The 25514-nt window shown below is 40.4% G+C and overlaps 1 protein-coding gene across 1 annotated transcript in view; it reads left to right on the top strand.

The window, feature by feature from the left end:
* The window catches only part of Tnpo3 (transportin 3), an 85671-nt gene that overhangs the window by 58502 nt on the left and 1655 nt on the right, over positions 1 to 25514 (top strand). Inside the window, exons 13-22 of the mRNA XM_042696105.1 lie at positions 1504 to 1595; positions 2674 to 2750; positions 4135 to 4195; positions 5154 to 5294; positions 8695 to 8811; positions 9983 to 10077; positions 11743 to 11899; positions 13999 to 14166; positions 17236 to 17348; positions 24352 to 24443. Coding sequence (XP_042552039.1) covers positions 1504 to 1595; positions 2674 to 2750; positions 4135 to 4195; positions 5154 to 5294; positions 8695 to 8811; positions 9983 to 10077; positions 11743 to 11899; positions 13999 to 14166; positions 17236 to 17348; positions 24352 to 24412 — 1082 coding nt within the window. The 3' untranslated portion in view covers positions 24413 to 24443. The remainder of the gene's footprint in view (positions 1 to 1503; positions 1596 to 2673; positions 2751 to 4134; positions 4196 to 5153; positions 5295 to 8694; positions 8812 to 9982; positions 10078 to 11742; positions 11900 to 13998; positions 14167 to 17235; positions 17349 to 24351; positions 24444 to 25514) is intronic.

Raw genomic sequence — 25514 nt, 5'->3', positions numbered from 1 at the left:
AGTAGCTAGGATTACAGGAGTGAGCCACTGGCACCCAGCATTAACATCCTTTCCTTTAGAAATTAATTAAAAAGGGCTAGGAAGGTGGCTCAGTGGTAGAGCGCTTGCCTGCAGGCATGAGGCCCTGGGTTCGATTCCTCAGCACCACATAAGCAGGAAATAAAAAGCCCGAAGTGGTGCTATGGTTCAAGTGGTAGAGCGCTAGCCTTAAGCTGAAGAGCTGAGGGACAGCTCCCAGGCCCAGAGTTCAGGCCCACAACCGGAACCTCCCCCCGACCCCCCCCCCCCCAAAAAAAAGAAAGAAATTAATTACAAAGAATAGCATTGAAATTGGGTCCTCCCATGGGGCTGGGAAGGTTGCTCAGTGGTAGAGCACTTGCCTTGCATGCCTGAGGCTCTAGGTTCGATTCCTCAGCACCACATAAGCAAAAAAAGAAAAAAGCCAGAAGTGGTGCTGTGGCTCAAGTGGTAGAGTGCTAGCCTTGAGCTGTAGAGCTGAGGGACAGCGCCCAAGCCCAGAATTCAGGCCCCACGACCAGATCAAAAAAAAATAAAATGGGTCCTCCCTTATTCCCTACTTTTAAAGAAGGAGTCTGACACATCTGTCACTTCATTTCTTTTATATTTAAAGATTAATTGCTGTTCTGTGCATGAAAGTGAAGAAGATAAAACCACAGTGAAAGAGATCTCAGCTTAGGAGGGACTGGCTTTAAGATGTAATCCTTTGTGGAAGAGGGCAGCTAGTAGTTGGTGGTGGAACTGTGGGGATTAAAGGAGATACTAAGTAGGAAGAGTCCAGGCCTTCTAGCCCTACTTATGACTTACTTTTTGTTTTCAACTTACTGAGTGTCAACTTAAGAAATGGGAAGGGGGAGACTTTTATAACTTTTTAAAAGAAAGGCACTTTTGATTGCTAAATTTCTGTTCAAATCACTTTTTTTGCAGGTAAAGGAACAGACTCAGAATATCTCACATAAGTTAATGTGTTAATGGTAGAACGAGTGAAATTTCTGACTTCAGCTCATTCTTTCTAAAAGCATTATGCCAATGTTTCTCAGACTCTTCTGATAGAATCTGGTGAGGTATTTGTCAAAAATAAAGGGGAGCCAGGTGCCTGTGGCTCACACCTGCAATCCTAGGAACTCAGGAGGCTGAGATCTAAGGATCATGGTTTGAAGCCATCTTGGGTAGGCAAGTCCATGAGACTCTTATCTCTAAGTAACCAGCCAAAATCTGAAAATGGAGCTGTGGCTCAAGTGGTAGAGTGCTACCCTTGAACAAAACCACCTAAGGGACAGCATCTAGGCCCTGAGTTCAAGTCCCAAGACAGGCAAAAAAAGGGGGGGGGGGCGGGGAAAATAGTTAAGGCTCTCTTGGCAAGGATGAAACAGTGCTAAGCTTTTAAGAAGAATGATCCCACCTTTCTCTTAATCTGATAGAGACTAATTTTTTAATTAGCCTCAATGAAGTCTTTATTTTCTTGCTTCTTTCTATGTTTTTCAGGAACAGCACTTGTTCTAGCAAGATTACCTTTGGATAAAATTACTGAATGTCTTAGTGAATTGTGTTCTGTTCAAGTTATGGCATTAAAAAAAGTAAGTGCAATTGGGTAAGGAATGAAACAAACGTAATAAATATATTAGGAAGATAAAAATGATTTATTTACAGATTGGATTTCGTCTACATAGAAAAGCCAAAAATGAACTAAAAATTGATTTAAACTAGTAAATCTATTCTAACTGCATGCAAAGAAAAAGTAGAGTTGCCTATCCCTTTATAATGGGGAGTTCATTCTGAGAAATGCATTATCATGCAATTTTGTAATTGTGAAAACTTCGGGGGATACTTAAACCAAAATGTTACCAACCAGTTATTTGACCACTACCTGTTGATTCAGTTAAGACATGCAGTAAACATGAAATACAAATGCCTGTGAGTACTAAGTATGCCTAGAATACAAAGTTTAATAATCTTAAAGCTAAGTAAAAACTTTCTCATGTATATATTATGTTGTAACAACATATAGTGTTCATGTTGTAATATATAATATAGATACTATCTCAATCATAATTTAAGTAAATGGGAAGAAAATCATATGTTAACATTTTCTACTCCCCAGTGAGCAGATAGTAAAATATAGTATATGCAGTCTTGGCCCAGCTGCAATAAATGGAGGAAATTAAGTAGACAATAAAAAGTTGGCAGCATTTGAGTCACCTTTAGGAAATAGGCAAAGATTGAGGCAAAGGTTAAGAGTACTTGGTTAAGCACTGGGATGGTGGTACACACCTGTAACCTCAGCTATGCCAAGATGAAAGGATAATTGTGGTTCAAGACTGACTCTAGGCAAAAGCAAGGTCATCTTGCTCAGTGGTAGGGTGCTTGCCTCGCATGCATGAGGCCCTGGGTTCAATTCCTCAGCACCACATAAGCAGAAAAAGCTGGAAGTGGTGCTGTGGCACTAGCCTTGACCTGAAGAACGGAGGGACAGTGTCCAGGCCCAGAGTTCAGGCCCCATGACCAGCAAAAAAAAAAGGAATAAATAGTTTTAAAAAAAAAAAGAAAAATAGTGCTTGCAAACCCCAGCACAACCCCCCCCTCCCCAAAAAAAAAAGTATATGTTAAGGAATTTACCATAGGTCTATATACATTCATAACTGTATGTCTCTCCAGTTGTTGTCTCAGGAGCCCAGCAATGGAATCTCCTCAGATCCTACTGTGTTCTTAGATCGACTGGCTGTTATATTTAGGTAAGAAGGAAGACTGAATTCTTGATGGATTAAAAGCTCAAACAAAACCTTTATACATTGAAGTAAACAAGCATTGTTTTCCTTGAACTTCTAAATACTCCCTTTATCTCTCTATCAGATTAGTTATCTGAACTTTTGGAGCAAAGGCAAATTTATTCTCAGACTCATTCTTGGCCTGTCTTTGTGTAAAGACCCTTTGGATATAATTGATCACTTTGCTTTCTAGTTAAGTGATTCTTAAACTTTAGCATGCATTAGAGTCACTTGAGGATTTATTTATCCAAATACAATTTGGTAGGTTCCATCCTCAGCTATCTGATTCTGAAAAATTGTGTCACGGTTAAGTTCCCAACTGGGTGCTGGTGGTTCACGCCTGTAATCCTAACTAATCAGGAGGCCAAGATCTGAGGATTGCAGTTTAAAGCCAGCCCAGGCAGTAAAGTCCGTGAGACGTCTCCAATTAACCACCAGAAAACTGGAAGTGGCACTGTGGTTCAAGTGGTAGAGCACTCGCCCTGAGCTGAAGAGCTCAGGGACAGCACCCAGGCCCAGAGTTCAAGTCCCATGACCAACAAAACAACAACAACAAATCTTTATTTTGCAGTAAATGAAAATCTGCAATGGCTATACATACTTAAAGAAAATTAGATTTTTATGAGGCTGCTATTGAGCTTTCTTAAGTCAGAGTAACTTGATATTGTTAGTGGGTCCATATTGTATATCATGGGTCTAGACTGGAACTACAAGAACCATCTGTAATGCACTGCAGTTCTTAAACCATTGTCTTTTAACGCAAAGATTGGAGCAATAGTCAGTTTCTTCCCCACCTACCCCAACTTGAACTCTAGGCCTGTGCACTGTCCCTGAGCTACTTCACCTCTTGAACCACAGCTCCACTTCTGTTTTTTTTTCCTGTGATGAATTAAGAGATAAGAATCTTATAGACTTTCCTGCCCAGGCTGGCTTCAAACCATGATCTTCAGATCTCAGCCTGAGTAGCTTGGATTTCAGGCATGAGCCACTAGCACCGGGCCAATAGTCAGATTCTTATAATGGACTCAGACAATTTGTCTATGTAGTTTTTGTTAAGTTCAAAGAAACTACATATTTAGGTTTACAAATGAGAAAAAATGGAAAAGGTAGCAGTAGTATCCCCATGGATCATGTAACCAGAATTAGATAGAATTTGCATGTTCTTCTAGTAGTTGAAAAAAGTGAAAAGGATTCAAATTACGTTCTTATTTTCGTTTGAATGGAGTAGAAGGAAAAGGTACTGATCTAAGTAAACAACTCATCTCGTTTGGCAAGTAAGCAGGGATTGGTGTATTGCTGGGTCCTTGGTGAAATTGCTCTTTTACTACCTGGGGTCATTGTCTTTTCTCAGACACACCAATCCCATTGTGGAAAATGGACAGAGTCACCCGTGCCAAAAAGTCATACAGGAAGTAAGTGCAATGGATGCTGTGGAATCAAGGCCTTCCTTTTCCTTACAAGGTTTTATGGATAACTGCTTGTGAAAGGTCTTTCAGGTTCTTTTTAATTAATTCTTTTTAGAGCATACTGGTCCTGGGGCTTCACTTTGAGCCTTTGTGCTCAAGGCTGGCATTCTGCCACTTGAGCCACAGCTCCACTTCTGGGTTTTTGGTGGTTAATTGGAGATAGTGTTTCACAGACTTTTGTACCTGGACTGGCTTTGAACCAGGGTCCTCAGATATGAACATCCTCAGCAGCTAGGATTACAGGTGTGAGCCACTGGCTCCAGGCTGTTCCAGTATTCTTAATGTTATATTTGATAATGAAAGAGGATGTGAGAAATGCACTAAGAAACCTTAGAAAGGATGTTCAGTCTAGCAAATTCTTTAGACAAAGCTAATGGCTTTAGTTTCCCCATTGTTATCATACTTCCTTTTACTTTTTTTACTTGGATAAATGTGAGGATCTAGAGTCACAGTTTTGAAAAATGCTTTTCAGACTTCAGAGAGAAAGTTAAATAAATATTAAATATCCTTACTTGTTCAACATTACCTTAACCTTAGCCCTTTTGTTCAAGGCCTTCTACCTTCTTGGACCGACTTTTAACACTTGTCTACCTAATTCATCCTCACTCAAGATGTCTAAAATTTAGGAAAATATGTGTTTGCCTTTTATAAAGTTACATTCTTTCTGTTTTTAAGAATCATTGTGTTTCTCTTAACAAATGATTGAGTTTTAGTAGTAAGCAATGTATTGAACCTTTGTGCATGTACACAAGGACTGGCCAGAATTAGGCCAGATATATATGTTTCTATAAAGAATGTTTAATCCAAATTATTTAAAAGCTAAACCAAATGTTACCAACAGTTTAGAATCATGTTGTTAACTCTTGGTTGATTAGTTTCATGTGCTCTTTAACTTTTAACTCAGATATGGCCAGTTTTATCCGAGACTCTAAATAAGCATCGGGCCGATAACCGCATTGTAGAGCGTTGTTGCAGATGCTTGCGCTTTGCTGTTCGCTGCGTAGGTAAAGGATCTGCAGCCCTCCTCCAGCCTCTAGTCACACAGGTAAGTTTCTCATGAGAGAAGATTATGTGCACAAATTTTGAAATACGTCTATACAACAAAAAACTGTTAATGAAATGAAAAAAAAGATTAAATATGAAATAAACAATTCAGAAGCGATAAATGCCTATAGTAGATACCTTGCTTATAAGAGAAACAGCTTGCGGCTTGAATCTGTAATTCTGAGTCTTTGGGAAGATGATATTGTAAGGGTGAAAGTTCCAGACCAGCTCGGGCAGGAAAGTTCTAGAGATAACTTCTCAACAGAAGGCTGAAAGTAGGGATGTACCTGTTAACCTATCGAATAGGAAGCATAACATAGGCAGATTGAGGCCTAGGCAAGAGCTTAGGCAGAACGTGAGACCTTACCTCAAAAATAACTAGGATTTTCTTTTAAGGCTGAAAGTGTGACTCAACAGTAGAGCAAATGTGAGGCCCTGACTCAAACCCTAGTATTGCAGAAAAGAAAAAACAAAGAGAAACGACCTGTAGTAGAAGTAGTAGTGGTCCAAATAGCAACACATTCCAATGTGGAATTAATTATGTGAAGAAAATAACTCATGCTCAGCCTTCAGCATAGGTAAACATTTTCATACTCATTTCCTTGAGTAAAAAGATCATATTAGGGGCTGGGAAGGTGGCTCAGTGGTAGAGTGCTTGCCTTGCACGCATGAGGCCCTTGGTTCGATTCCTCAGCACCACATAAGCAGAAAAAAACGGAAGTGGGGCTGAGGCTGAAGTGGTAGAGCACTAGTCTATAGCTAAAGAGCTGAGGGACAGCACCCAGGCCCCAGAGTTCAGGCCCCACGACCAACCCCCCCCCCAAAAAAAATAAATAATATATATATATATATATATATATATATATATATATATCTCATATTGACTTTGCTATTTCTTGTCCCAATGAGATTTTGTACTTTTTTGTTGGGGAACAGTTCCAGGGTTTAAACTCAGGACTTGTTCTTGAGCCATGCCCCGTTTTTGTTTTTTGTTTTTTTTCTAATAGGGCCTCACATTTTTGTCTAGGGCCAGCCTTAAATATGCTCTTCCTACCTACAACTTTCCATATAGATGAGGCCAGAGGCATATACCATTATGACAAGCTTCCTGGTTATGATGAGATCTTGATAAGTTTGGGTAGGCCTCAAATTTTGATCCTTCTGATTTCCACTTCTAAATAACTGGATTATAGGTATGTACTATGACACCTTGTATAATTTTATTCTATCTTAAATAAATCTCTTTATTTTTCAAATAATAACTGCCTCAATCACTAAAAGTGTAATTATGATGGCATGATTCTTAGAAGGTACACATATCTATAACTTCTGTATGAGACACCTATGCTTAGATACTAAGTGATTTGTGTTGATGTTAACCTTCCAACAGAACTCTGGCCAGTGTAGCCTATTTTAAGTATTACCTATTGGCCATTTTTGTGCTACACTGGCAAATGGATAAGAACACTGAACTATAAGTAAGGCCAACCCTCTCTCTACCTTAGAGTTTTTAACTATGTAGCCCTTTTAAAGAAAAGTTGGTTAACCCATAAGTTAAAAATTATTCATTAGTAGAACATAACAGTTGTGAGTCTACAACACTGAGTAAGTTCATATCTAATGCTCATTCTATGGCATGTAATGATAGAAGAATATGTTACTCATCTTTTAGCCCCCAGCAACCTCAGAGTTGAATTTAAGAAGATGCAAACATATGTGGGTTGTTTTTTGTTTTTTTTAAATTGGTCATAGGGCTTGAACTCAGAGCCTGAGCACTGTCCTGAGCTTTTGAGCCACAGCTCTAATTTCAGTGTTTTGGTGGTTAATTAGAGATACGGGTCTCTTGGACTTTCCTGCCCTGGCTGGCTTTGAACCACAATCCTCAGATCTCAGCCTCATGAGTAGCTAGGATTCCAGACGTAAGCCACCAGTGATAGGCTTATGTTGGCATTTTAAATGGGTAAATTCCTCAATTTTTGGAGGAAAGTGCAGTAAAAAATTATAAGCAAGTAATTTAAAAGTGCATATTGTACTGAAACTTTTATTGCATTGAGTTATATATGTATATATCTTGATTGGAAATACTATTATTTATTTATTTATTTTGTCAGTTGTGGGGCCTGGGTGCTGTCCCTCAACTCTTCAGCTCAAAGCAAACACCACCACTTGAGCCACAGTGCCACTTCCAGTTTTCTGGTGGTTTATTGGAGATAAGAGTCTCAGGGATGTTCCTGCCGAAGGTTGACTTTAAACTGCGATCCTCAGATCTCAGCCTCCTGAGTAGCTAAGATTACAGGTGTGAGCCACCAGCACCCGGCTTGGAAATACTGTTTTTATTTAAAAGAGTTTGTTGTTGCCGGGCGCTGGTGGCTCACGCCTGTAATCCTAGCTACTCAGGAGGCTGAGATCTGAGGATCGCGGTTCAAAGCCAGCCCGGGCAGGAGAGACCGTGAGACTCCTATCTCCAATAAAACCACCAGAAAACTGGAAGTGGCGCTGTAGCTCAAGTGGTAGAGCGCTCGCCTTGAGCTGAAGAGCTGAGGGACAGTGCCCAGGCCCAGAGTTCAAGCCCCACGACTGACAAAAAAAAAAAAAAGAGTTGTTGAAGTAATTTTAAGACAGGGACAAAGGATAAGGGAGAGTGATAAGAGGGTGAGATTGATGGGATATATTGTCTGCATATGTGGAAATATATAATGAACCCCTTTGTACAATTAATGTATGCTAAAAAAAGAAAAAATATTTAGATAGATGGATTTAAGACCAGCTCAAAATTTATATAATGTATTCACTCTCTTCTCCAAGAGAAGAGGGGACATATGCTGGCAATATAGTAAGACTTGTCTATGATATAAACAGAACAGCTGGTAGGAAACGGAGGTGGAAATTTTAAGTATCCTATACTAGAGTTTTGGAGACACTACCCAACCCATTAATACCTTCTTCTTTGAACTATTAGACAATATTAAATTACTTAGGTAAAAGAACTCTAAAGAGCTTAAAAATTACTGAGGAATGGAATCCTATTTCACAACTTGTTACCAACAAGCTTTTCTTTTCTCTACTTTTAAAGAAGAGACTGATCTATCTCTGAATTGTTTGAAACAGCATCCTAAGTTGATCCTTTTTTATTTTCTTCTCTCCCAGTCCTGGGCGTGGGTGCTGTCCCTGAGCTCTTCAGCTCAAGGCAAGTGCTATACCCCTTGAGCTACTGCACTACTTCTGATTTTCTGGTGGTTAATTGGAGATAAGAATCTCATGGACTTTCCTGCCTGGGCTGGCGATCCTCAGATCTCAGCCTCCTGTGTAGCTAGGATTACAGCCGTGAACCACCAGCACTTAGCTTAAGATGATACTTTTTGATGTTGAAGAATTGAACCGATATTTTTTCTTCTTGGCAGATGGTGAACGTGTACCACGTACATCAGCATTCCTGTTTCCTGTATCTTGGCAGTATCCTTGTGGATGAGTATGGCATGGAAGAAGGCTGTCGGCAGGGACTGTTAGATATGCTCCAGGTATGTTTTTCTTGGGTGGATAGATGCATCAGGCCTGGAGTATTTAAAGGGCAAAACAGTATGTTCTTTACTGTGTCTTTATTTCCTGTTTTTCACTTTGCGGCCCCCCCCCCCTCCCCCCCGCATGTGGATTCCCTAGTAACAGGGAGTTAGAATGTTGATAGCTGTTTTCTAGACAGGCTTGTTTGGAAGAAAGGGAAAGAAAACAGGTTGTTTGAGTGTAATAACTATTATAGATGTTACTACTACCTGATTTTCTTTCCTTGGTGAGAATGAAGTTTAATGGAGAAGGGGAGGACAAATGGATTTAAGATAGAGACTCCAAACTAAAGCATTTTTTTTTTCTTCTGTTGTGGGGCCTAAACTGTGGGCCTGGGCACTATCCTTCAGCTCTTCAGCTCAAGGCTAGCACTCTACCACTTGAGTCAGAGTGCCACTTCTAGCTTTTTCTGCTTATATGGTGCTGTGGAATCGAACCTAGGACCTCAGGCATGCAAGGCAAGCACTCTCCCACTGAGCTACCTTCCCTCAAACGTAATTTTTTTTTTTTGGGTCCAGTCGTGGGGCCTGAACTCTGGGCCTGGGCGCTGTCCCTCAGCTCTTCAGCTCAAGGCCAGCACTCTACCACTTGAGCTACAGCACCACTTCCGGCTTTTTTCTTTTTGCTTATGTGGTGCTGAGGAATCGAACCCAGGGCCTCATGCATGCAAGGCAAGCACTCTACCACTGAGCCAACTTCCCAGCCCCCTCAAACATAATTTTATGTTTAGTTTCTTGCCTGTAAAAGACAAAGAAGTAGTTTATTTAAGGCTTTATGGTTAATAGCAGGCATCAGGAAAGGTTTTTGATAAATGCCTTTTTCTTCCCTCCTGGTGACTTGGAAGGGAATTAAAGTAATCTGTACCTTCTCAAGCTCTTCATTTAAAATTGATCTTCTATTAATATTAAAATGTTATATAAAACCTTGAGATGATATCTAGCTTCATCAACTGAAACCTGAAATAGAGATTCATATGAAAATTGATTGTTTCAAATGGTAAAGATTGTCTTTTCCTTATTTGATTCTCACCATGATTTTTTTTTCCCCACCGTGCTTCCATTTGTTACTTGCTTAGTATTTGTTGTGATATTCAGTACTTAGTGGTATTCGGTGCTTTCTGGCATTTTCTAGGCACTATGCATCCCCACCTTTCAGCTCCTTGAGCAGCAGAATGGCCTGCAGAATCACCCTGACACTGTAGATGACCTGTTCAGGCTAGCCACTCGGTAAGTCCTTCTAAAGAGCTTTTTTTTGGGTCCTGTCGTGGGGCCTGAACTCTGGGCCTGGGCGCTGTCCCTCAGCTCTTCAGCTCAAGTCTAGTGCTCTGCCACTTGAGCCACAGCACCACTTCCGGCTTTTTTCTTTTTGCTTATGTGGTGCTGAGGAATCGAACCCAGGGCCTCATGCATGCAAGGTAAGCGCTCTACCACTGAGCCACCTTCCCAGCCCCAAGAGCTTTTTTTTTAAATCATTCATCTTTCTTAATGCTTAAATTTTCTTTATGACCCTTGGTAATTTTCTTCTCTATAAAATAAGGTCATTGAGATTTTTAACTCCAAGTTATATTATGATCTAGCATATCTCCACAGATGAAGGAGGTATTTGATGTAAGCAGTGAAGAAAAGTAGCTTAGTTCCTACACAAAATAGAACATGTCTTTCTTGACAAAGTAGTTCCTAGAGGTACTCTTTGCATAAATGGTGAAATAAGCTAGAAAAACAGTAGGGGGCTGGGAATGTGGCATGGTGTAGAGTACTTGCCCAGCATGCATGAAACCCTGGGGTCGATTCCTCAGTACCACATAACCAGAAAAAGCTGGAAGTGGTACTGTGGCTCAAGTGATAGAGTACAAGCCTGGAGACAAAGAGCCTCAGGGTGCCCTGAGTTTAAGCCCAGGCCCTGAGGTTCAGCCCCAGGACTGGCAGAAAAAAAAGGAGGGGGCGGGATTTTTTTCCTTGAAAGTTTTCCCTGGAGGGCTGAGATGTAGCTCAGTGGCTAAGTGCTTGCCTACCAAGTGCAATGTCCTGGGTTCTATCCCCAGTAACAAAAAAGAAAAGACAAAAAAGCTTTCCCTGGGTAACAAAAACTATTTAAATAAGCAGAAAGTACTTAAAAGTCCAAATTTAATTGAACATGCAGCCTTTCTTTGAAGAGTTCCTGTTGACATTCTAGGAACTAGAATACAGTTGGGTAGTGCTGATCTAAAGAATTTTGGCCCTTTTGGATTGATCTTTAACATCCCTACCTAAGCTGGATGCTGGTGGTTCATACCTGTATTTCTAGCTACTCAGGAGGCTAAGATCTGAGGATCACAGTTTGAAGCCGACCCAGGCAGAAAAGTCCCCATGAAACTTTCATCTCCAATTAACCACTCAAAAAAACCAGAAGTGGAGCTGTGGCTCAATTGGTAGACCACTAGCATTGAGCACAAAGAGACTCGGGAGCAGCACCCAGGCCCTGAGTTCAAGCTCCACAACTGACCAAAAAATAAATAAAAATCATTTCTTGATTTAATCTTAGGGGATTGAGTTTGGAGACATGTCTCTTCATATGCCAACCTGAAATAGCCTTCCCTTGTCATGGCTTTTTTTTAATGGGATTTTTTTAAAGAGCAGCTTTAGGTTCACAGCAGAATTGTACTTGCTTATTAACCTATCACACATAGACTCCCCCAGTATCAGCATTCCTCTCCAGAAGCACTTTTTTTTTTGGTCGGTCATGGAGCCTGAACTTTGGGCCTGGGCGCTGTCCCTCAGCTCTTCAGCTCGAGTCTAGCCCTCTGCCACTTGGGCTATAGTGCCACTTGTGGCTTTTTTTTGCAATCTCTCTGGTTTTTGTCCTCTGTCATGACCACTTGTGTCATTTATAACTAAGTTTTCTTCCCATACCAGGTTTATTCAGCGTAGCCCTGTCACCTTACTGAGGAGTCAAGTGGTCATCCCAATCTTACAGTGGGCCATTGCCTCTACCACCCTGGACCACCGAGATGCCAATTGTAGTGTCATGAGGTTCCTACGAGATCTCATCCATACAGGAGTAGCCAATGATGTAAGTATAAACAGTGTAACTTTTCTACTCTATAGGTTATTCTCTTTCTCATTTTTTAAGGGAAGACCAGTATTGTAGCATATTCTTATTTGATTTGTATTAGTAGACATGCTATAGTGTATCACTTACTAATCAAATCATCAACCTCTAGATCTAAAATTTCTATAATAGTGCTGTATATACGCAGTGCAAAGCATTTGAAGATTATCCCTGCTCCCAAACCATTTGGCATTTTATAAATAGGTATAAAAAATTAAATTATAAAAGGAAAGGGGCCAGGCACTGGTGGCTGATACCTGTAATCCTAGCTACTCAGGAGGCTGAGATCTGAGGATCATGGTTCAAAGCCAACCCAGGTGGGAAAGTCCAGGAGACTCCTACCTCCTCAGTTAACCACCAGAAATCTGTAAGTGGCACTGTAGCTCAAGTGATAAAGTGCTATCCTTGCTGAAGAGCTCAGGGAGAGCGCCCAGGTGCAGAGTTTTATCCCTACAACCAACAAAAAAAAAGGAAGAAGGATAGAGATGAGGTTCAAATGATAGAATGCTTACCAGGCTCAGTTGGTATGAGTTCACAAGAAAGAAAGAAATGGATTTGGGGTAATTTTTTGGAAGAGCTTAAGGACTTAAAAGCAGCCATAAGACAGAGTTAGAACTTAAGAGTTTGAAGAGAAGAGGATAGTCTTAACTGATTTATAAAGCATGCTTAGGAAAAGTCAGGATAAGTAGTGCTATGGTTCAAAGTGATATAGAGTGCTAGCCTTGAGTGAAAAAGCTCAGGGACAGCTAGGCCCTTAGTTCAAGCCCCACACCAGTTTTTAAAAAAAGAAAAAGTCAGGATAGGACTAAGTGTCTTAGTAGATAACTAAGGTTTAATTGGTGCTGGGGATGTGGTTTAGTAGTAGAGCACTTTTGACTAGCATGTACAAGGACCTGAGTTCCGTTCCCCCCCAAAAAAAGATAGACTTTCTATAGTAGTAAAGTGATTCACAACATTTTCAGAGATAGGATGGGAATGTGGCTTAGTGGCAGAGTACTTGCCTAACATACATGGGGCCCTGGGTTTGATTCCTCAAAACCACATAAACAACAATCAAAAGATAAAATAAAACAGATGAAAACACTCAAAAAGATTTTCAGAGATAGATTTGGCTAGATGGGAAGTAGAATTGAAAATTGGGGAGAGGAGTAAAGAAGTATGTGAAATGATCTAATTATTTAACAAGTTTGGCAGTAAGAGGAGAGAAGAAAATAATTAGAAGTGGAAGGCTATTTTTAAAAAGTTTTTTCTCAAGATAGTAGAAATATGAATATTTAAATTTTCATATTCCTTGTATGAAGGAAGAAAGTAGTCAAGGTTGCTTTAAGGACACAGTTAAGGAATGGAACAGGGAGAGGAGAAATTTTAAAAGAATAGAGACAAATTATTTTTCACAGAAAAATTAAGGAAATACTAGCTTTAATTAATTTTTTTTTGTTTGTTTGTTTGTTTTTTTTGGGTCCGGGTCATGGAGCCTTAACTCTGGGCCTGGGCACTGTCCCTCAGCTCTTCAGCTCAAGGCTAGCGCTCTACCACTTGAGCCACAGCGCCACTTCCGGCTTTTTTCTGTTTTGTTTGTTTGTTTGTTTTTGTTTTTGTTTTTTGTGTGTGAGTATATGTGTGCATGCATGTGTACATGTGTGTATGCCAGAACTCAAGACTTCACATCCACACTCTCACTTGGCTGACACTCTACTACTTGAGCCATAACTCCATTTCCAGCTTTTTGGTGGTTAATTGGAGATAAGCATTCCATGAACATTCTTTCCTGGACTGGCTTCAAACGTTAATCCTTAGATCCCAGCCTCTTGAGTCATAGCTAGGATTATCAGCCCCGCCCCTGGTGCCTGGCTGCTAGCCTTAATTTTAAATGATCATTTCTCTTCTGCATTCTTTTATTTTATAATTCATCTGTTATATATACATACAAACACACACACTCATACGCCTTGTTCCCTAGGAAAAAGCAATTATAACTTAAAGGGAAAAGAATACTTGATCTTTGGAAAGTATAGACTAGACCCCAATTCATCTAAATAATGCTTCTGCTTTCTTAACAGCATGAAGAAGATTTTGAATTACGGAAAGAACTGATTGGACAGGTGATGAACCAGCTTGGACAGCAGCTTGTAAGCCAGCTTCTCCACACTTGCTGCTTTTGTCTCCCCCCTTATACCCTACCAGATGTGGCTGAAGTCCTCTGGGAGATTATGCAGGTTGACAGACCGGTAAGATGGTTTTGTGAGACATCTATTCTTATTGGCTTCATAAACCAAATTGACATTGATTGAAGCTGGCCATAACTTTGAAACTAACTTTATTGTGTATGTCTTCACAATGAATTTTAGACATTGCTGTTTATTTGGTAGGTAAAGGATCTCATAGAATGCCAGTTACTCACTATTGGGAACTTTTTTTGGGTTTTGGGTTATTTTGGTCTGAGGTCAGGACTCGAACTTGGTACCTGGCACTTTTACTCATTGGCTAGTGCTCTACACCTCTAACCCCAACTATTGGTTCTTGAAAGCATGTTTGTGTCACTGTTGTAAGATTTATACTGTTTGTTACCAGAAATGTGGCTGGCTAGTGGGAAATTAGTTCACTTATGAGATTCCCATATATGAATTATGTCAAAATGCAGATTATTCAAGAAGTGCTAGAAATTTAAGTGTCAAAACCAGCCTACAACATATTGTTGGCTATATATTATATTAGTTACTGGAATTAATCTCCCCCTTGGAATCTATTTGCTTCAGGTCTTTTTCCACCTAAGCATGAAAACAAAAAATTTGGACTTCAGTGCAAGGGACAAACTAGGGCGTCAAGCATGTTAAGCATGTACATAACCACTGAACTATACCTTCCATTTTGGAAATTTTTTTTTTTTAAGATTGTGTAATAATAATGTCCAAGTAGTAATGTCCAACTCTTGCAGTCAATGAGATGTAATGACTACATGTCATAAATTAGCTTATGTATACTATATCAAGGGTTTAAATATAGTGACAAAATATAATAGCCTGTAATTTTTATTTATTTATTTATTTATTATGGTCAATTGTGGGGCTTGAACTCTGGGCCTAGGTGTTGTTCCTGAGTGCTTCAACTCAAGGCTACCACTCTACCACTTAAGTCACAGTGCCACTTCCAACTTTTTCTGTTTATGTGGTACCAAAGAATCCAACCCTGGGCTAAATGCATTCTAGGCAAGTACTCTACCACTGAGCCACATTCCCAGCAATTAGTATTTTTTTAATTTAAATATTTTTGTTATTATAAAGGTTATGTACCAAAGGAGTTACAGTTACATAATAAGTTAGAGTACATTTATTTTTGGGCAATGTCACCCCTTTTCCCATGTAAATTTTTTTTTTTTCTAATGACATAGCCAGGTGCTTGTGGCTTATACTTATAATCTTAGCTACTCAAGAGACTGATTGATGTAAGGATTGTAGTTAAAAGCCAGCCCAGGCAAGAAAGTCCATGAGACTTTTAGAGCTGTGGCTCAAAATGATAGAGTGCTAGCCTTGAGCACAAATGCTCAAGAACAGCACCTAGCCCCTGAGTTGAAGTCGTAAGACTACCACCACCACCAACAAGAACAGGACTTATAGTTTTTAATACTGATATAAAAGCCATTTGGGAAAATATACAATTAGACCTAGTTAAAGTGAATAATATGTAATGAATAACATGATAGTGTTATAGTTCCCATTACTGTTTATTGGATATATGTTCATTTCAAGATAATACAGTGAAATTATTGTAGTTTTGTTAAAAAATAGAAAAGTACTCTGATTCCTACAAAGGCTAACAAATTTAATGCCAAAAGTTCTTTACTTGAGAAATAAAATTCCCATACTCTGCTCTGCTTTGACACTTTTTGTATGTGCCAGTATGGAGGTCGAATTCAGCAGCAGCACCTGCCACCCAGGCCTCCACCTTGTCTCACTCAACTCTTTCAGTCAAGACTAGTGCTCTACCACTTGAGCCACAGCTCCACTTTTGGCTTGTTGGTAGTTACTTGGAGATAGTGTTTCACAGACTTTTCCTGTCCAGTCTGGCTTTGAACCAAGATCCTCAGATCTTAGCCTCCTGAGTAGCTAGGATTACAGTTGTGAGCCACCAACACCTGGCAGTTTCTAGAATTTTGATTAATTTGAGGAAGAAAGTGGAGGGGGCATTTCTGTGCCTTTGAAAGTTCTTTTATATTATTTATTTGGAAAAAAATGTGAGATATTGATTAGGTATATATCCTCAAACTTAGATCCTTTTGCCTCAGCCTCTCTCCTGCTGGGATTAGAGGTATGAATCACCACACCAAGCTTGTATAAAAGAGACTCTGCTCAGATATAAAATTATATTTAAATAGCAGTAAGAATGAAATTTTCCTGACCCAGAGAATAGGTAGGTAGTATAAGGCAACTGAATAAATATAACATACTGAGAGAGATAGCTTTAAAATCCTCAAAGATTCTGGATTTATATTATATGTATGCATTAAGTAAGTATTTTAGTATGCTTTTTTTTGTTTGGTTTGGTTTGGTTTGGTCATTGGGCTTGAACTCTGGGCCTGGGTGCTGTCCCTCAGCTCTTCAGCTCAAGGCTAGTACTCCACCACTTGAGCCACAGCACCACTTCGGTTTTCTGGTGGTTAATTGTAGATCAGTCTCATGGACTTTCCTGCCCAGGCTAGCTCTAAACCTCGATCTTCAGATCTCAGCCTCCTGAGTAGCTAGGCTTACAGGCGTGAGCCACCAGCGCCTGGCTCAGTACTGGGGTTTGACATCAGAACCTCATGTAATTTTTAAAATAAAAATTTTTTGTGTGTGTGTTTGCTTTTGGGTCTGGTCATGGGGCCTGAACTCTGGGTCTGGGCGCTGTCCCTCAGCTCTTCAGCTCAAGGCTAGCACTCTACCACTTGAGCCACAGCGCCACTTCCGGCTTTTTTCTTTTTGCTTATGTGGTGCTGAGGAATCGAACCCAGGGCCTCAGGCATGTAAGGCAAGCACTCTACCACTGAGCCACCTTCCCAGCCCCTAAAATAAAAGTTTAATGACAAGAACAGAACTAGTAGCCTCATGTAAAAAAGACTTCCAAGATGTGGAAGATCTCTATCCAAAATGTTGCCTTCAACCCCTTGAGTTTTGTACCTTTTGATAATTGTCTTATTTGTTTCAGCTCTATGGAAACAAATTCTACTTTGTATAAACTTGTGGAATTTTGTTAGTACTTTAGGGTCTCCAGTGAATAAACTTAATCTCCTTTTAAAACTTTCATCCTTCTTGTATATACAGACTTTTTGTCGGTGGTTAGAGAATTCTTTGAAAGGTTTGCCAAAGGAGACAACTGTGGGAGCTGTCACAGTGACACACAAACAACTTACAGATTTCCACAAGCAAGTCACTAGGTGAGTCGTGCTGGGGCCTATAAAAGGAGCATGAACAGCAGCTGAGGTATATAGAAAAACTATCTGTTTCTTTAAATGTCTTGTAAATTCAGTTTAGTATCTGTTTGGCCTTGCATTGCACAAATTGGCACAAAAGGCCAGTCTGAGAAATCCCCATATCACATATGAACTAGCTGGCTTAAAGGTAAGTGAAGGCAATGGGCAGCTAGCTCAGTACCCTTTGGGGGATCTGTCTATGTCTCTTTAAGTCCTTAGGTCTCATCTGGCTTCAGGAATGAAGAGTGCAAATGCCTGAATTAGACGAAGCATTGGCTATAAACCTTAAAAAGTAACAGTGACTGAAGTAAATCCAAGTACTTTTCCAAAGCCTAGAGATTTTTTTTTTAATTCTAATTTCAAAATTGTGCAAATGAAATACCACTCTGGTAAGATAGGTCCATAAGGCCCATGCTGACAACTCTGGATCAAAGCTTAGTTAAAATGTTAAGAGTATTTTTTTTTTTTTGGGTCCGGTAGTGGGGCCTGAACTCTCTTTCCTGGCTTATCTGTTTTTACTTTTGTTGCTTGTATTTGTCACATCTAGGAAATTATTGCCATATCTAATGTCCTAAGTTTGTAACCTAGGTTTTCTGCAAAGAGTTGCAACTTTTTTTTTTGGCGGGGGGGGGGGGGGGGGGGGGTCAGTCGTGGGGCTTGAACTCTGAGCCTGGGCACTGTCCCTCAGCTCTTCAGCTCAAGGTTAGCACCCTACCACTTGGAGCTACAGCACCACTTCCTGTTTTCTGGTAGTTAATTGGAGCTAAGAGTCTCATGGATTTCTCTGCCCACGCTGGCTGGCTTTGAACCATGATCCTCAGATGTCAGCCTCCTAAGTAGATAGGATTATAGGCGTTGTGCTCTGGCACCGGCCTGAGTTGTAACTTTTTATAACTTTTTTTACTTATTTTTTTGTATATGATTAGGTAAAGATCCAGCCTCCTAGCTAGTGCCAGTGGCTCACAACTATAATACTAGCTACTCAGGATGCTTCAATCTGAAGATTGTGGTTCAAAGCCAGTGTGGGCAGGAAGGTCATGAGACTTTATCCAATTAACCACCAAAAAGCTGTTAAGTAGAGGTTTGACTCAAGTGATAGAGTGCCAGCCTTGAGCACAAAAGCTAAGGGATGGTACCTAAGCCCTGAGTTCAAGTTCCAACACACACACACACACCACCTAGCTTCCTTTTACATGTGGATACACACCTAGCTTCCTTTTACATGTGGACACACACACACACACACACACACACACACACACACACACACACACACACACACACACACACACACACACACACACACACACACACACACACACACACACACACACACACACACACACACACACACACACACACACACACACACACACACACACACACACACACACACACACACACACACCCTAGCTTCCTTTTACATGTGGATATCCAGTTTTCTCCACACCTTGAAAAGACTCCTTTCTCTATTGAATGGTTTTATTACTCTTCAGAAATCATTTGGCTAGTGGTGCTGTGGCTCAAGTTGTAGAATGCTCACCTTATGCTGAAGAGCTCAGAGATACACCCAGGCCCAGAGTTCAAGCCCCATGACGTGGGGAGCGGAGAGGGGGAATCATTTGGCCATTAATGTTCATTTTTTGGCTGTTCTGTTCCACTGGTCTATGTGTCTGGTTGCTAATGTGCAATTTTGATTACTCTGACCTGGTAATATTTTAGAGAGGGAGTGTGCTGACCCTGGGGCTTGAAATTAGGGTCTGGGCTTTTATACTTTTCAGAAAATTTTAAATCATTTGCATTTTTATAAGTAGATATTTTAATTTTTTAATGTTTTAATTGTAACTTAAATTTTAAATAATTAAAATTAAAAATCAATGTTTTTTCTCATAGTAGTTGAACTCAGAGCCTCTAGCTTACTAGGCAGGCAGTTTTACCATTAAACCATGAGAAGACAAATTTTTGTTAATGGTACAAAGTCTAACTTCTTCTGAAGATTGTTTCCTTTTTTAAAATTTTTCTATTGTAAAGATACTGTACAGAGGGGTTACATTTACATGAGTGAGGTAGTGAGTATATTTCCTATCGAGCATTATTACTCCCTCTGAAGATTGTTTTTTAATGTCTTTAAAAAAATAGTTTACTTTCTCATTCTTTGGAATGCTTCCCAACAATTCTTTTAGTGTTAAGATATCAAATCTTGGCCAGGCATAGTGGTTAGTACCAGAGTTTATAGGCTTAGGCAAAGATAAGATGTTGAGAGGCCAGCCAGGATTACATGGTAATACCCTATCTCAAGAAAAAGAAAAAATTGAAATCTCAAACCAAAGAGTACTATTATTTGTAGCTTACTAAGGGACTAATAACTTCGTGCCCCAGATGTAGCTGGTATTTAATGGTGGTATTCATGACTGAAAAATAGTACATGACTATCTCTGTGATATATTTTGCCAGAGTAGAATAATCTCTCTGGTAAAAGTAGCATTCTTAACTACAGGCTGTCACAGGTCAAAGCAGTAAAATAATTGCATTTCTCTGCTTCTGTTTTGCTTTATTCTATCTTTTTGGTGTGAGTATATAGCCTCTAATTACCTTAAAGCAAATTGAAGGTAAGTCTGTTGGTTTGAGGCTTGCCACTTACTCTGTTACTTAGAACTTCAGTTAATTCTTCCGTAAAATATACTTAGTGCTGCTGTTTTCATAGGGTTATTCTGAAATGTACTAAGTGGAAATCTAAAGAAGTTTCTTGTGCATAGTAGGTAAACAAGTGATTCTGAATTCCTTTCTCTTTGGAAAAGAAACTGCCAGAATGTCCTGTGTGCTTGCAGAAACTAGCTGGGACATGTCTCCCATGAGCTCTAAAGGCAGCCACCCACACATTCTAGAATTAATCTCCACCAAATTCAGATTCCTTTAGTGGGACTGATGTATGACAGAAAAGTGAGTTAAATCTGAGGTCCCGATTATGGGCACAATTTCTTAATTTAAAGAAAGGGACAAGAAAAAAGGGTCTCAAAGCAGTACTATGAACAAAATTATTGTAATTTTCCCTAAGACACAGGAAAATAAAATGTACTGCCAACCTGGTGTATGTGATCTATGCTGCTAAACCAGTTTTGCAGCTTCTATAGAAGGCTGTGACATGATGGTGGGAAATGAGCAGAAATAAGAGGTAACATTGAGATGCTAGAAAAAGGGTTTGAGATGGCCTACCTCTTAGTAATTCTTTCTCTAACATGCCTGTTGCCCTTGAACCTGTGTATGACTCAGTCTCTCTTTTGGTCTTCAGGTCCTATAGCTCCTGCCACAACTTGCTGCTTTGTTTGCCATCCCAGCAAGAAGGCAAACTGGTTTGGTTTTATTGCAGCAAGTCCAAGCTTGCTTTTTAAAAATGATACTAGTAATTAAGTCCTCGGCTTTTTTAGTTGGTCACTGTGAAGTAACAAACCTTTTCATTCTAGAATATCATATTTGCTTTCTGAACCCAAATATTGGCTCAAATTGGGATTAGAAGAAATTCTGCCATTAATTTCAATTTCTCTGTATTGGCTCAACTTCTTATCATTAACGTGAGGATTTTTTTTTGAGGGGGGGTCCGGTCGTGGGGCCTGAACTCTGGGCCTCGGCGCTGTCCCTCAGCTCTTCAGCTCAAGGCTAGCACTCTACCACTTGAGCCACAGCGCCACCTCCGGCTTTTTTCTTTTTGCTTAGGTGGTGCTGAGGAATCAAAAACCCAGGGCCTCAGGCATGCAAGGCAAGCGCTCTACCACTGAGCCACCTTCCCAGCCCCTAACATGAGGATCTTTAAAGCCAAAAGATGCTGAGCATGGGAAGCACTGATATTGGAATTGGAGACCAGTGTGGGAGACCAGTATGGGAGTATCTCCCCAGCTGGGTCATCAGTTAAAGCTATACTATTCTCCATTACCTACTAGGACATCAGGTCCAAGCATTGAATTTCTCATATTTCTCAGAACATCAATTATGAAGCTTAAGAAATAGTGACAAAGCCAGGCGCCAGTGCTTTACATCTGGAATCATAGCTATTCAGGAGACTGAGATCTGAAGATTGCAGTTTGTTCAAAGCCAGCCTGGTTTTTGTTCAAAGGCAGCCTGGGCAGAAAAACCCATTTAGACTCTTTATTTCCAGTTAACCAGCAAAAAGCTAAAATGGCTATGTGGCTCAAGTGGTAGAATGCCATCCTTGAGCAAAAAAGACAAGTAACAGCACAAGACCCTGATTTTCAGTACCATTGTGTGTGCACATGTACACACACACACACACACACACACAGAGTACTAAGAAATATGATAGAAGTCAGTGGCTCATGCCTATATTCTAGCTACTCAGGAGGCTGGGACCTGAAGGATTGCAGTTTGAAGCCAGCTCTCTTCATCTCCAATTAACCAGCAAATGCCAGACTGGAAGTGTGACTCAAGTGGCAGAGTACCAGCTGTGAGTAAGCAAGCCATGCAAGGAAACAGGCTCTTAGTTCCAACCCTGATACCAGCACTCATGCACGCGCGTGCGCGCGCGCGCACACACACACACACACACACGGACAAAGTATGGTATAATTGGAATTGTGGGATCAGAAGTCAGAAAATAGAACCTAGAAAAATAATAGCAGTTGAAAAAAATAAATTAAAAAAAAGGAACTAGGAAATATGAGAGGATTGAATTAGGAAACAAAGTATAGTGCTAGTGTTCAAGGAACTTTTGGGTTCATATTTGTAGGCTTCCACACTGGTTCAACATTTGGCCAAAGCTTTTAACACCAGAACAATCACTGATCGTGTTGAGGCAGATGTGGAGGCGGTTTGAGACACTGTGGCCTATCCTTCGTTTTGCTGTCTCAGCACAATTCTTCTACTTTATTTCAATACTCTTTCTCATGTACCAGAAAAGAGGCTAACAATGGAGTTGTTTCTCCAGAAATGCAGGCTAAAGAAGAGTAGCATTTTAGAAAAGTAGGACAGCTGCGCGCTTGTGGCTCAACACTTTTTAATCCTATCTGGGATCTCAGGGAGCTGAGATCTGAGGATGGCGATTCAAAGCCAGCCTGTGCAGGAGAGTCTGTGAGACTCTTACCTCCAATTAACCCCAAGAAAACTGGAAGTAGCACTGTGGCTCAAAGCAGAGCACTAGCCTTGAGCAAAAGAGTTCAGGAACAGCACCCAGGCCCTGAGTCCAAGCCCTACAACCAGAAAGAAAAAAATGTAGGACATTGGGATAGCAAAAGACTCCAGCAGTTTTCTAAGTGTCCCTTGTAATGACACAGTGCACAGTCTCTCTTAGGTTATATTCTTCCTATGTCCTGATAGTAGGAACATGAGTAAAATCAGCCTGCACACCATTGGCTGCTTCTGTAGATAGCAGATAGCAGTCAGTGTTGATTTGGAAATAGAATAATATAATGCTTTTGTTGAAGTTTGGTATGTCCATAAAGAAGAAATGGAAGAATTCCAATAAAACTAGAAAAGTATCCTCATTTTTATTACCTTTTTAGAATGGAGAGAGACTAGAAGAAAGTTCCTAAACTATTCTGTCAAATAAGTCCTAGAGTCTAAATCAATGTTCTTAGTGATGTTTTAGACCTTATAATACATGGAGAAACCCAGAGATAGGTACGTGAAGGAATAGCTCAAATAGTACCTTCTTTTCTATTGGATCACTCTTAGCAGTTCCCTCCTTTGATATCTATTTAACCATTATGAGCAGGAAAGTGAATTTTCTTCTGAGGTTTTAGAGCAAGAAGTGGCTGTACATACCTGGGAGCCTAGCACTTGGGAGGCAGAAGCATGAAAATATGAGTTCAAGGCCAGTCTAGGCTACATAATGAGACCCAGTCTCAAGAAATAAAAGAAAAATTGAACTCTAGGTTGTAGACCTTGATGGCCTGAGTTTTCTGAGCCAGAAAGAACACTACGATGCTCTGTTATAATATAGTGCTTTGCTTAGCCTAACGTTCAGTTAGCAATAACTGTTGGAAGACACATGAAAGAATGAAGTTTGTTGGTGGGTTTTAGACAAAAGGAATCTTGAAAACATTGTGACAGATGAATATCACCGTCTTCAGACCACCTAGGCATCTCAGTGATTGCCTGAGGACCCAGTCCTGCTCATTCTTCTGGCTTTTCTATGTGTCTTAACTCTTTCCTCTTTTCTCCTCCCACAAGGAAACCCTGAGCAGACTGTTTAGCTGGAAAATCAGCGACTGATGGGTACTTAGTTGCTCACTAGGCCTTGTAAACCGAATCTGTCTTTGGAAGAAAACATAAGGAAGCTAGAGTACCTAAGTTAGGGTAAAAAGTTAGTTAAAAGGTTTAGAGCCTCTGGGGAACATGCTTGCCATCTTACTTTGTGGGTTCTTGTACTCTTTTGTGTCAGAGACTGGATGTGGTTATTAACAGCATCCTATTTTATTAAGTAGCATGTTGTCACTGCTTTGTTATAATGTTTTACATATATGAGCAGATTGAATCCCTTGAACAATAGGAGGTAGATACTAGATGAAGAAAACGAAGCAAAGATTAGTAACATGCGCAAGGTTACAAGAGTCAAGAGTTAACCCCGTATTAGTTCATTTATATGAAATTACAGAAAGATTCCCATTGACTAGAGAGACCATGATTCAGTTGGCTGAAGAGAAGCTTGATTTGGTGGTGCTTGAGGCAAAAAAAAAAAAAGAGACTACAAAGAATAACTTCTGGGCTGGGAATGAGGCTTGGTTGTAGAGTGCTTGTCTAGTATGCATGAAGCCCTGGCTTCGATTCCTCAGGACCACATAAAAGAACAGTGCCCAAGTTCTTGAGTTCAAGCCCCAGAACTGGCAAAAAAAAAAAAAAGGAAAAAGAATAACTTCTGACAGTTGGGACTATTCTGAGCTTGCCGCTCAGTATTGATGTTGTTTCTCAGGAGATACTGCTTTCATCAGTCAAGTGCTACTTGCCTTTTCTCTTCTAGTGCTGAAGAATGCAAGCAAGTTTGCTGGGCCTTGCGAGACTTCACAAGGTTGTTTCGATAGCTCACATTCCTGCACTGTGCCTGTCACCAAGGTGCGTAGTATATGCTTCCAGTTTTCCTTAGGCTTTCAGGGAGGCTTGGGATGAGGATAGGTCTAGTGCTTATAATGCAACTGATCCCATCGATAGAGTCAGGGAAGGACTTACAACTTACATGTATTGAGCAGCTGGGGGTCATAAGCGTCTTGAGTTTCTTGAGTATTTGGATGCAATTTCACTTCCATAAGAAGGTAAGTATTGGCCAGGCACTAGCTACTCAAACTGAGACCTAAAGAATTGAGATTCAATCTGAGTGTCAGTGGCTCACGCTTAAAATCCTAGTTGAGTTGCTCAGGAGGTTGAGATTTAAGGATCATTGTTCAAAGCCATCCTAGTCAGGAAAGTCCGTGAGACTCTGATCTTTGATTAATCACCAAAAAGCTAGGAGTAGAGCTGTGGTTCAAGTGGTAAAGATAGCCTGGAGCCAAAAAACTCAGGGAAGCTAGGTGCTGGTGGCTCAGGCCTGTAATCTTAGTCTTTCAGAAGGAGAACTCTGAAGATCACAGTCCAAAGTCAGCCTGGGCAAGAAAGTCTGTGAGATTCTTATCTCCAGTTAAGCACCGAAAAAGGTAGAAATGGAGCTGTGGCTCAAGTAGTAGAGCACTAGCTTTGAGCAACAAAGCTCAAGGACAGTGCCCAGGCTCTGAGTTCAAACCCAAGCGTGCGTGCATGCATGCATGCATGCATGCGCGCGCACATAGACAAAATTGAGATTTGAAGCAACTGAGGCAAAAAAGTTGTAAGACTTCCGTCTCCAATTAACCAACAAAAAACAGAGTGGAGGCTTGGCTCAAATGGTTGTGTGCCAGCTGTAAGCAAGAAAGCCAAACAAGAGCTTGAGACCCTCAATCAAGCCCCACTACTAGTACCAAATAAAGTGAGAAGGCGGGGGAGGAGAGGAGAGATAAAGGAAAAGTGTTGCAGAATAGCAGAAAACATTCCTTTCCCTTCAGGTACTTCTAAGATGATAAATGGGATGGTTACAAATATTTTTAACTTGGCTACTGTGGTGAAAATAGTGATGCCCTAAAGTTGAGTATGATGCATAATACCAATTTCTTAAAA

Source organism: Dipodomys spectabilis, unplaced genomic scaffold (assembly GCF_019054845.1).
Source record: "Dipodomys spectabilis isolate Male_0828 unplaced genomic scaffold, ASM1905484v1 ptg000197l, whole genome shotgun sequence".
Lineage (NCBI taxonomy): Eukaryota > Metazoa > Chordata > Mammalia > Rodentia > Heteromyidae > Dipodomys > Dipodomys spectabilis.
Note: the sequence above shows the minus strand (reverse complement) of the source record. Positions and strands in the feature narration are given on the sequence as shown.